Source organism: Megachile rotundata, chromosome 10 (genome assembly GCF_050947335.1).
Source record: "Megachile rotundata isolate GNS110a chromosome 10, iyMegRotu1, whole genome shotgun sequence".
In the NCBI taxonomy this organism is placed as follows: domain Eukaryota; kingdom Metazoa; phylum Arthropoda; class Insecta; order Hymenoptera; family Megachilidae; genus Megachile; species Megachile rotundata.
Window position 1 is genome coordinate 15,876,974 of NC_134992.1, and position 12,877 is coordinate 15,889,850.

The 12,877-nt window shown below is 37.9% G+C and overlaps 2 protein-coding genes across 5 annotated transcripts; one reads left to right on the forward strand and one right to left on the reverse strand.

Moving 5' to 3' along the window:
* The first annotated feature begins 282 nt into the window (after positions 1-282).
* LOC100882568 (transmembrane protein 192) lies at positions 283-2,299 on the forward strand. The gene is made up of 4 exons (XM_003707333.3): positions 283-594; positions 801-935; positions 1,018-1,414; positions 1,494-2,299. The coding sequence occupies exons 1-4, from the start codon at positions 556-558 to the stop codon at positions 1,736-1,738; spliced, it is 816 nt and encodes a 271-aa protein (XP_003707381.2). The 5' UTR covers positions 283-555; the 3' UTR covers positions 1,739-2,299.
* LOC100882677 (uncharacterized) lies at positions 2,268-10,165 on the reverse strand. 4 transcript variants are annotated; one of them, XM_012294572.2, is made up of 3 exons: positions 10,052-10,165; positions 6,039-6,099; positions 2,268-4,369 (listed from the first exon to the last, which is right to left on the reverse strand). In XM_012294572.2, exons 2-3 carry the CDS (start codon positions 6,071-6,073, stop codon positions 4,081-4,083), a joined length of 324 nt encoding a protein of 107 aa, XP_012149962.1. In that variant the 5' UTR covers positions 6,074-6,099; positions 10,052-10,165; the 3' UTR covers positions 2,268-4,080. The 4 variants fall into 4 exon arrangements, with proteins under 4 accessions (XP_012149962.1, XP_003707382.1, XP_076392531.1 ...); XM_003707334.3 differs by having other exon boundaries at positions 9,812-10,104; XM_076536416.1 differs by lacking the exon at positions 10,052-10,165 and adding an exon at positions 8,923-9,066.
* Positions 10,166-12,877: the final 2,712 nt, after the last annotated feature.

Below are 12,877 nucleotides of genomic sequence, written 5' to 3' on the forward strand. Positions count from 1 at the left end.
TTGACTTTTACAAACTTTTTTCTCGTATTAATAGTACTAATATAAAATTAGAATGTTTTCATTTCATTTCATTTAACTCTATTGTTTCTATTTATGTATTATAAAGTACATATGAAGAATCATTCAATGGAATCCTGATTATGCTATTCCGGTAAAATTGCTGTTCTTAATAATAAGTTATAATTATTTGAAAGAAAATAGATCCCGATTGCGCAAAAGAATAGTAACGGGTTTAAAAAATATAAAAATTTGCGACTGCGATACTTCGTTTTGTTTGCGTAGCGCCCTCCATTTTGCTTTTTGCGAAGACCATCTCAGTGAAGTTTCTGAGGCCCGGACGATTTAGGTGACATCCGATTCACCAAAATCGGTGCAATCGTTTAGACTCTACCAGAGAATGAAGGAACGCACATACATAATACATAAATAAATACTTATGAAAAACAATACCCTCCTTTTATGAAGCGGTACAAATAAATAAACATGTTGGTTTGATACTGGTTATGAAAGAAAACATCATTTTCTCGTTCTATCTTTTGATTTTCTCGTCGTGGAATGGTTAGTCTTACGAGACATTTAAATACATCGGGTAGTGTAAGTATATTAGAAAGAAGGTTGTGTAATTAAACGTTAACTAGTGCTAGTTTTTTTGACTGATCGTAATGTAAACATAACCTCGTTGCATGAGTTCCATTGTCTATCTTTCGTCTTAATTTCAATTTGATCATTATAATCATGTTTATTTTTTATGTCGTTTTTTGTACTCGGTGCATCGAACATTTTGACTATGTACTTATTAGGGAGCTGTATTTTTTGATGCATCTTTCAACATGGATGATGACGAATTTTTTCAACCTGTATTGTCGTCTCAGGAAGAACATTATTTTAAAAAATTAGATACTATACCAATCGCGTCTGTCCCTATTATTTTTGGTGTAAGTTCTTACTTTTCTGAAAACTTATGCGAGTCGATTAAGTCTTTCGTTTAAATAATGTATGATTTCTTTAATATTCTAGATTTCTCTGGAGATCGTAGGAATGGTATTTATATTGGTGTGGCCCGAAGAAAAGAACAAATGCGATACTTATTTTATATATTTGTACCTTCATTGCGCTTATTGGTTGATAATTATGTTGACCGATCATTTTCTGAGGGTAAAGCACGAGGTATTACATATTTACGGATATCTTGACTTTTATTTATCAACCTATCGACATATCCGGGCACCCCTGTTCATAGCATCGCTGTGGACAACTTGTTACTTGTTATTAGCAGTGATTCTTCATCATACGCATAAAATTAATTATGAAGAATATTGTCGTGCATCGGAGTGGTTTACTCCTATAAATTATATAGTAGTTTTAACTACGTTGGAACTTGCAATTATTATACCAATTTACATAAGTTATATCAGTAAGTATGCTTTTTTGAAAAAAAGATATCGATGTGTAATTTGTAGAAATTAAATACATAAATATGTTTGATTTTGAAGGAAAGGTTGCAAAATTCAATCGATTGCATCCTCCACCCGATGTTACCAGAGAAGAATGGTTGTCTTCTTTTACTCAAGAAACGTATTCTGGTAGCAGCGAAGTGTGTTTACATCCTGAAAAATCAAATGTGGAAGAACTGCTCGAGAAACAAGCAGAACTCATAAGATATCTGAGAAGTCATAATGATATATTGAGTCGCAGGATGATGTTACTAGTGTCTGGACAGGGAGCCTCATCTTCGTAAACTAATTGTGATGAACGTAAAGTACTCACCTCTAAGTTGGCTATGCACAGTAAAGAGAAACAACATCGAATGCGAATCACTTTACCGTATTCGACTATATTAATATTTTTAATATTTAACATAGATTGTATCGACTAATAAGATGCGAGCATACTTTTAGTATCGAGCAAAGCACAGAGAAAGTTTATCTTTACGTTATTCGATTTTGGAATAATTTGGTTTTCATGTTTTCTTTGTTGTCAATAATTTGTAATACGTTTTGTTATAACATCTAGGACTGGTTCCTTGTATAATTTATGGCATAGGAATTTGACAAAAAGGATTTCAAAACAGAGTTGGAAATGGTTTAAAAAATGCGTTTAAATAGGTTGTCTATATAATTTTATTATTCAGTATCAAAATATTGCTGGTTTTTAAATGAACTTTTCTCTAATCGATATTGTTCAAAATAAAGAAGAAAGAAAAGAAAAGACATTGTATTATACAAGAATCAAAAATTAATTTTTGTGATAAAGATGTATATATGCGATGCCAATTCAATAAAGTATATTTTTTTCAATATACAGTATTTATAATTTTAATTACAACTAAATACTTATCTTCTAATTTTACATAACATACTTGTTTGTATCGTATGAAGTAGCTATAATTAGCGCATCAGCGACCTTCTTCAAAACGTAACAACATTTATTTTTTTAATAATGCGCTACAAATATCATTATGTAGCGATGTGATAATAATGATCGTGGCATTTTCTCTGTAGCTCGTTCAAATAAATCTAAAGTAACATTATCGTTACATCGTATTTTATCAAGTTGAAAAAATATATTTTCAAAAGTTACATAATTCCATCGAACAATGCATGGTACCTACGTACTTTAAAATATATCATTGATAGGATAAGCAGAATCGTGTTCTTTTATCTCGTGCATCGTTGACAACGCAACATCGAAGGTCTCAATAGCGATGAGATCGTTCAACGCTTCTGTTTTTTTTTTTTTTAATGTTTGTAGACGTTACCATCGTTATACGAGTCTATTCACATATTTTTATACATATGTATCTCTATAAATGGCTAAATAGTTATCTATCCTTTTACATGGACACAAACCTGACGCAATATTCACACGAAGATACAAGCAAGGTTGTACTCTTTAGTTGATTGGTCCATATTCGAAGTGAACCTTGTTCTATAGTTTATCAAATATAACAAAGCGAAGAGTGTTCTACTCTGTTGATTTATATTATTGCATACCGTACATTATGTAAATAATGATCTCGCGGACGAACAACATCTTACTCGGGTAACGCATCGTGTTAGAAAGGAAATCTTTTTACAGAAAGTTTGCGCGTATTACGGCAGGTTTGGAATCTTACGCTATCGTACGCACGTTTTACGGTAATATAAAACTAGCTTATAATTGTATGGAACATTCAAATATCCAATGCTATAAAACGTTAGAAGCTTGTACTTCGTTAAAATTCGCTACAATTACATAGTGACGATCACCAAGGTTTCGTTTGAAAATCACGACATTTTCTATCGACTTATTTAAGTGTTAGCGCGTCGAAAACGGTGCTCGAACCAAAAGTTCCATACTATTCTGGTTTAGCACGAAGTTTTCTTTGTTTCTCAAAAGTTTGTACTACGCTTAGGCCAGCCACATTTTCTTTTTTGCTGTATATGTATATACATCGGGTACATTAGTTACTTTTATCATTTTCTTTAAGGTTTCACGAACGTACACCGATCGTTCTTCGTTATTGTCGTAACTAGAAGTGTTTCAGACTTTACGATAAACCTAGAAACGTAATCGTTCGCCGAAAACCGACTAATCTCTAAACGTTACGCGAGACTTTTCTCTTTCTTCTCCTAAATTAATGAGCTATTTAGCCGAGGCTCGTGTAATCGTTTTTATTTTTACTCGCGCACTCGTTTCTCTTCAACAGCGGTTTCTAAAAATGATGAGAAGCAGGAACGCGGCAACGAAGATGTTACGCAGCTTCGCTCGAAATCGAACAGAGGCGTAAAAATATTCGTTTTCTGTTCTCGACTAAATTCCGTGAAAATTTTCTAAATCATAAGTGATTCACTTCTAATGTCTACGCCCTCGCGGAGGAACGTTCTTTTCCAACGATACGACCTTAGGAAACTTACGGTTTTACAGAAATTAGGAAGTTCGCGAGAAGAATACAGACGACTTCGAACAAAGAAAAATAAACTCCACGTTATTCCGAAAGATCGTTCATCGTCCGAAGAAGCGTTCGTTAATTCTTCCGTCGCACTTAAAGAATCGGTGGTCCCAATTCCACGATCATTTTCAGCCCGATTAAGGACGGAATCATGCGTGCGTAGCACCGACCACGTTTCCGCTCGCCGACAGCTGTTCCTCGGCCTCCATCATTTTCAACTTCCTCACGACTTGAGCGTGTTCCTCGAGTAACCTGGCGAACTCTCCTCTCCTCGTTTCCGCTTCTACTTGCATCTGTTTGATTTTCTCCCTCGGTCCACCTGGGCTATCCAGTGGCGTTTGAGACGACGAATTATGCGAACTGCTCACGTTCGACAGACCGTCCAAATCAGAATTCTCGCTCGACATCGAATGCGAGTCCACGTCGTCGACGATTAAACTGTAAATCGAACAAAAAGATCCTATTCAATTTTCTTTATAATCTTAATGTCAACTTAATGCGACTTAATTTTCAATTAATTCGGAGTCAGACGAGAAAAGAATTAAGAATCTAGAAGCGTATGTCTAGAATGGTAAATACAGAATTCGAGAACAAAGCGGGTTTCATCGTTAAGGAGGACGTGATTTTCGTAGCCGGTCTGAACTATCGACGTTCTGCCCTGCAGCATTGTAGTGGCAACAATTGTCGCTTGCGTCAATGTTACGTCATTGGTACTAAAGCACGTAGTCTAGCCTATGGATAACGGATTGATTTTACGTAAAATATTACGAATACGAGTATCACGAATTCACGAATGTTTATTCATTTATTTATTCGTTTACTATTTAAGAGACGTATCGATCGTCAAGGTCTAGTCTCTGTCTACGAACAATTTCTCGCGTACGAATGATCGAGTAACAAAACGAAATATTCATGAGAATTTCTACTGTACGCTATCGAAGAATATTTGCGTTTCCATACAGGCAGACATTCGGTGGAATCTAAAAGAAATTAGTCCTCGCGTCTCACGATACGTTTCAATTTCAAACAATAGCCGAAGCGAGGATTTCGTTCGCCTATGAATAAATAAGTTTTCTTACATAACGAATAAAGTTTATTTACAAATAGATAAGTATATATAGCTTTCGAAAAAATGAAAATTGTTGGTGAAGAAAGAAGGAAAGAGAGAAGCCGGATACAGAGAGTCTTCTCGTTTACGTCACAAGATCTATAACTATCATCGCTCGAACACTCACTACGATATGTATAACGGCCTCGACAGAGATATGAAAATATTTGTACATTGAGAATTATAATCTACGAAACGTGTAAACTAAAAGCCGGAAAGAGACGTTTTAGACGATTTCTGGATTGCTATTGCATACCCTTGCGTTCGTCGTTAAAAAAGTTATTGGCGAGGCCTTCGTAGCTAGAACGGATGCATTATTTGTGCACCAATCGAGATGATCATATAATCCAACGATATCGGTTACTACCCACGCTAACTTTTCCGACAAAACGATTACAGAAAGGTCGTATTGGAAATTCACTCCCACGAAAATTCTGGAAATAACAGACTTTCAGGCGTATTACTAGCAAATTTCTTACAACGAATGTATTCGAATTCATTTCTTTGGCGTGACGCGATCGAAGGTATTCGCATCCTCGTGTTCTTGTTATTTCTATTACGTTATCGTACGAAATTAATCAAAACCGTATAACCTTATGGATTCCCGATATAATCGAGTTTCTTGCGTCAAACTTATCGTTTTAGATCGATTCAAATCTATTTCGAATCAATTACGGTACAGTGAAACTGTTTAACAGCATCGCGAAAGAAATTCCAACGCGATCGTGAGCATCGGTATCGCAGTTTTTCTTATTTCTTCAACGTCACGGTTATTCTAGCAAATTGCTTAAAATCGTTCGATATTAATAATGGATTATTGCGCGGTCGTGTAAGGTAATTTTCACTACGTAAGAAAAGAATTATTAGATTTTTTCGTTAAGAAAGAGGGTCCTATTAAATGGCGAACCATTTTTCCCTAAAAAAGTTTCTTGTATTCGGCAGAATGCGCATTGCGATTTCTATGCTTTCGGTCGGACAAAAGATTCTCTTATCAATTACCTGAATGCACCGTAAATTTCCCTTCCCGATGCCATCGTCACTGCGATACCTGGCAACGACCCTGAAACAAAAAAAAAGAAAAGAAACGTTGGTGACGTGAATTCATATATCCCAGCGAAAAAATCTTCTTGTACGTTTCCACGAATCGAACGCGCGTTCGCGAAAATAAATGTATTAGATCCACGGATAAATAGCATAAGTGCCGATCCAATGACGTTGTACAATTTTGAAGAAATCGTACGGCTTCTTTCCACGATCACATTCGTCGATACTCTGTTATCGAATACACTGTAATTTTGAACGTTGGTTCAGCGATCGTAAAAGCATCGTTCGCGAAGCAAGAAGATCGTTGTTCGTGGCAGACGGTCAGGAGGAGCGGATGATTTACGAGCTTTTTGGCAGTTGCGTCAAAATTATTACACCGACTCGATTGTCCAAAACAGATGCAATACATGGCGCATTTTACACGACGCCACGCGTCCCTGGCAAGGACACGATGCGTGAAAGAACCCCCATTTATTTTCAAACAACGAGCTTTTGTAACGAAGAAGTACCGTTTTCCACGATTAATACGTGCCGTCTACTATTTCATGTTCCTGGATATCGTTTCGTTTCCACGTTATTACTTCGAATGCTTGCAAGGGAGGAAATCGTCTACTTCGTAAATTACCAAGTAAAAATACCTAAAGTCTTCTGACATCGTGACGAGGAAATTATAGATTCGTTACAGAATTTTTGCAAATACGATGATCGAACAAGCTCTAAGGAATTTCATTTCAAAGTAACGAGTTTGCCAATTGATACGAGAATACATCGACGATATTTATATAATTTGTTGTGTTTATTATTTGAATCGAGCACGATCAACGATATTTCTATTTATAATATCAGATATTTCAGTCAATATTTGAACGTTGTCAATGTCAAGCTGTTGATGACGGCGTTATTTTGAATCAAAGAATTTTTATCTTATTTTCAGTCATAGAACACTGCTCGATGTTTAAAGTATTGTCATTTAAACATATTTTAATTGTATTTATAAAAGAGAGTGGTTACGAGTTAAATTTTTCCTGCTTACGTTCATAAATTCTATTCACTGACAAATTAAATGTAATCTATCTGGAAAATTATACGAACAGACAATGTTCTTTAGAACATTGATGTATTATCGTTGACACGCATGCACTTCCAGTGATTTTTCTCATATAAATTGCATCGTGTCAGTTCGTTTAATGAGGATCGATTGGCGTGCGGCCATTGTAACAGGTCATTGATCATGAAGGGAACGATGCCCCTGAAAAACGGTTTCTCTATCGAACGTTTCGAATAAAAGTAACGTTCGGTCGATAGGAATTTCTTTGCACAACTTGCACTAATTCACGGTTACGCTCGAGATAGTAATTAATTACAAGAATCGATCTTTGTCGTATGGTCGAAAAGAATATACCTACACGGTGTCGATATTATTTCACAGGAAAAAAGATCCCGTCAATTTGCAGTGGTTCAGAAACGATTATTCCTGACGAACTTCGTACATAAATTTACCAAATGTAGTCAAGAAGTGATGTTCATCCATGAATCATGTTTGTTTAACGAATCTCTATTAGATAAGATAAGATTTCAAAGATTACACGAATATTTATTGTAAAAGCCCGTTCAAATAGTAAAGCTCAGACAAAAATAAATCAATCGAATCGAAGAATGAGTGAAACACGGTTGAAACGGGACACGCGCTTCTGAGGACGTCCCGTGTACAGGGACCTTTTACGTTGCGATTGTAAGCGTCGTTAACCTAGCGAACTTCAATTACCTTTAGCCAGATTATGGTTCTAATTAAACGAGGCATAAACTCTAGCAACTTTAACGCCGCAGGAGAAGATAGCGAAAGAAAAGTGAAACGAAAGCTCGATATTTAGACCTAACTACTGATCCAACGTATTGTATGGAATGGCTTAGAAAGTTTGTTCATATTCGCAAGATAAAAATATCGCGGGCAAGTTACAATTATGTTTGGTAGGTGGTCCGCGATAGATCGACGACTATCGACACGTACCACGAATCTGCCAGAACGATCGTTGATACATACATATATATATAGGTAAATGTGTCTTGATCCGTCTAAAATAGAACCATGTACGCAAATCCGACTCGATAGAAACCTTGGCCCCATAGAGCAAACTCTTACGTCTGTTTCGTTAATAAAATGATTAATTAAGAACATCGCGTGGACCGAAGTGTTCGTTGCTCAAGCATCGAGAATCTTAACGAGCGATCACCTTGGAATCGTATTTGATCGACGATGCCATTACGGTGTTAATCACGATAACAGCGATCGTTCGTTATCAATGACAGAGGAAGAAGAAAAGACGAAACTCGACTGAACGGCGTTTACGTATAAATCTCGATAGCTTTGATCAAAAAGTTGGCTGCGCGAATTAGTCAGGAAAATATACTTAAATTCTGTTACTCTTGTTACAAATATGCAGGAGATGATTCGATTCGTGAAATTTTAGAAAGTAATATAAAGTGGACAAAATTATACCTCCAAGTCAGAGTCGGTGAACGAGCAAACATCACTTGTGTATGTGTCACAATACGCGCTATGCGTCAACCGAGATGTGGATTCAAAGAGCGTAGGTTGCAGGAGTGCATTAGTCTTCTCTGTAATTAACGTCGTAAGAATGATACGAGCTATCGGATAAACGATAGAAAGCTTACGATCTGCACGTTGTTCGTAGCAACTCGGTGGTCCATTAATTATTAGCTTCGATCGTCTACGAATGATCTTTTTGTTTAGAAAGAGCCACGCTTAATAACGAAGCGTGTTCGACAATACTTCGGAGAATTTCTTGATCGCATAGTACAAGACGAGAAGGAAACGTACTTTATTCGGTTGAAGGTAGGGAATCGACCTTCGCCGGCACACAGGGAAGAGCATCGAGGAGCTGGAGCGACGAAGAGACGAGTGCTTCGCGACCTTAGACAATGCGACCTGAACACGAAACATCCGCGAACCGTGACCACTTCTACCAGCGAAACCGAGCGAAACAAAGAAGGTAAGAACATCGTGACAGAGAGGAGACTATATTATTACAACGGATAAGCCAGCACAGCACCGTTTAAGAACCAGTTGTAACGTTTCTACCCTCGAGATTCCTGTGTCGATTTCAAGCTGAACGTTTTCATAACGGTTCGCCCTGACCGCTTCTCTCCGTCTAATTGCATCCTAGAATTTCCCGCTTTTAAACGCGCCCGCTAAACAAGACGGGATCACGCGTGCCAAATTCAAATGGTTCGCTCGAACGAATTCCTAAGTGGATACGGACAGATTTTGGTCAGACGAACTGGAACGGATCGAGCGTTTTTACCGAATTGTATATCGACAAGACATTCTTCTTCTAATAATCGATCTTTTATAACTCTTTTTCACTTGCGAACTCTACACGATTTTTACGCTTATGCATAATTTAATAGCACGTTCGTAACGCTAATCCTGCGATGAGAATTCTTATTGTTGTTTGTTTCGTCGTGTGACTAAAAACACAGCGAAAAACAAATTGTAGCACCTATTGTCTCCATTCGACGTGATCAGTAGCAAATAAACGAAATCGTGGTAATTTCTTTACTTTTGAAAAGGAACAAAACCATAATCCAACTATTAATAGCCAACGCGTTACATCGTAATTAAACGAATAAAATGTGAATGATCTTTGCAAGCATGATAGATAAAAAGCTTTGTTCGTAGCACGCATGGAAACGCTTTAACTGCTCACCTCTGACCATCTGTACTCCGGAGAGTTTCTGCCGTATCAGCGAATCGATCCTTTTTCGATCGAATGCACCTCTCGAAACGACGACTCGATTATCCTTGCGTTTGCCGATGGATGCTATGCAACCACGACGATGCTTGCTCGGCTCGAAAGACGAAAGAAGGAACTTAACCGAACGAAGAGGACAGAAAGAACGACAGTGACGACAACGACGATAACGAGGACGACGACGTCGAAGCTTACCACTCGACAGACTCGCGCAGACTGATCAGCTCGGCCTCTATCGCTGCGCTACAACCTCAACTGCAGGTTACCGCTCCACCGGAGAAGGGGGATGCAACCGACAAATTTTATTTCGTACCACCGCCCCCTCCACCTTCTTCCGTCACTGCCCACAACTAGCGATGGGACTGATACGATACCCATCGGCGATATTCGAACAATTCGGTACTCGGTTTGAATCGTCTTACAGAAGATCCCATCCAATTTTCGTCTTCGTCAGAAATTTATTCGGTGAACGGTGTAATAACATAGAATGTCACACTAAATAGAAATAGAAATTCTATGAATCTTAGTTTCTAGTTCATTGCAATTTATTTCTGACAATTATTTCGGTCGTTTTTCGATCAATTTGAGAAGGAATTCATCGCTCAACGAATTCAACAAATTTCACATAATACTTAATAGATTAGAAATCCCACAAAGTGTGATTCTGTCAAGTAACAGGAAAATATGAGGAATATAAAATAACGATTACTATATATTTTCAACGAGGTTCATTTATTACTGTAAAAAGGAAAAACGTAAATAATAAACGATTGATAATACGATAAAAATCGATGTATGCCATTGTACTTGTTCATTGTTTTTAGTTTTCGATGGAAATGTTTTCTCGCATACAATACTTTGTTTTTCCAAGTAATTTTCTGAAAAGTGCAATAACGTAGATGCAGTAACTTCTGCCGATACTAGGTACTCTTCGTTGCCCTGAACCGAGGGAAACTGAACTCGTCGTTTGCGTTGAGCGGTTTACGTTTACCAGGGATACCACCTCTCTAACTTTTGTCCGGAGATTCCGATTTATTACTATACACGGAGAAGCATGTGCCCATTCGATGGATTGACATTGTCCTATATGAACAGTGGATACTGCAACGAACACGATTATACTTCATTCCACGAGACTAGACGATGCTTCCTGCAACTAGACAAATTTTTGATCATATGCTCGATTTCCCTCTATAGACTATTTTTGCTTTCGTGGTTATATACATGGCGAGGAAAAATAAATGTACGCTAGAAGCGAGTGATGATATTACAAACATAAACGATGTACTGTACTCCATCGCTGTAATATATTCATACAATAAGCGAATGGAGAAAACATGTTTCGCGCAATGGGCGAATCGTGCTTAAATTACCAAGAATTAGAAATTATGAAATTTTCTGGCCGTTAGGTATGTAGCGATCGCCGTAAGAGCGCATGCCTGTTACCATAGATTACAGAGTGTGTAGAAGCAAACTCGGTTCACATGCGCAGAAGCAACAAAAAATGATCATTTACATATTTATGTAGTTTCTTCCCTCGTAGAATGCACAGATCTAGGAACTTCTCCAGGGGTGGAAGTCCATCCGAGGATCGCGCTTGAAACCAGAAATTATTTCTACCAGATTTCCACTATTACTTTCATTATTATACCATGTAACATTGGTTGCGAATGTCTTTTATTATTTAAATACACAAGAAAATTGTTCTTTCTCGAGACATGTCCAGTGTGGGACCCGGGTTGGTGCGCTCAAGCTGCGGTAAGAAATGAGAACGAAAGTGTATCATGCATGTACGGTATACGCTATATAGAATATTGGGCTTTTCAATACGTTTTCTCATACGGTCTTAACCGCAAGTACTTTGGTTTCTAAGGAGACTTATCGGTTCATTATTTTGCAGTGGAGACTATAAACCGTGTTAGCAGTACCTCGATGAATGTTTCCAGTGCACTTTGCACCATTGATGGAACAATCGATCGAAATTATTTAACGACACAGGTTATACGTTCTCTGACGAATAGGTTGATGATATTTTTAGAACCACGTGTAACCACTCTCGGCGGAATTTGTTTATTCGATTATTTGACTGTAACGGACACAGAGGTAGAGAAATTCCTTTCGATCGAGAGAGATTTTTCCGTTTTCCTGTCCACGCGAGGAGCGTGGATTGCCATTGCGGGGAAAACTATGTCGAATTTCAGGGTCATCCACGAAACGAAGACCATACAACTCCTCGGGAAGTCCGATGGTAAAATATTTCGGTTGGTCGCTAATTTTGTCACGGTATGCCGTGCCTAGTGCGTGCAGGAAGGAACGAGAGAGAATATAACGAAGCAGCTTCACCGTTCAACGTGCCTTTCCATGCTTATCGTTGTCGTTCGTTTCTTTCTCCGTCTTTCTTTTTCTGCTTCTTTGTCCCTGCCTGTTTCAGGAGCATTTGCTCGTCGATTGGCTCCCTATTTTCGCTCGTTAAAGTCAATGTTCAGTATAGCATGGTAACTACTCAGGGTCAACATCTCCCTCGAGGCTGACAAAAGCGTGCGGTGTCAACGAGACGTAAACAACCCCTAGAAAAGATGATAATATTTTTGTAAGAAGCTCGAAATAATTCTATTAACCACAAGATATTAATGCGTATATCACTCGTGTACGTGTATGATACGCGTGCAAACTCTACGTCACGTATAAGAAGTCGATCGAGTCTCGTACGACGAGGAGAAAAAGACATAGATTTATAAAAGAAGCCGCAAGATCGCGAGAAGTTAGCAAACGCGATGTGCGTCAGTGATAATGATCGTAAAATAAATTGTATGTATATCGGTACATCCAATCGGGTGACGAATCGAGAAGAAGCCGTAAGATCGTAATCTTCTTCGAATATGAAAATTGTTTCTGCGATGACTTCGTGCGTCAATGTAGATACTGTATCTTATCAGGTACTTCTGTTTTACACGGATGGTAATCTTTTCAATTACAAAGAGGAAATAAAGAAGGAAATTATCATCGACGCTCTGTGACTGA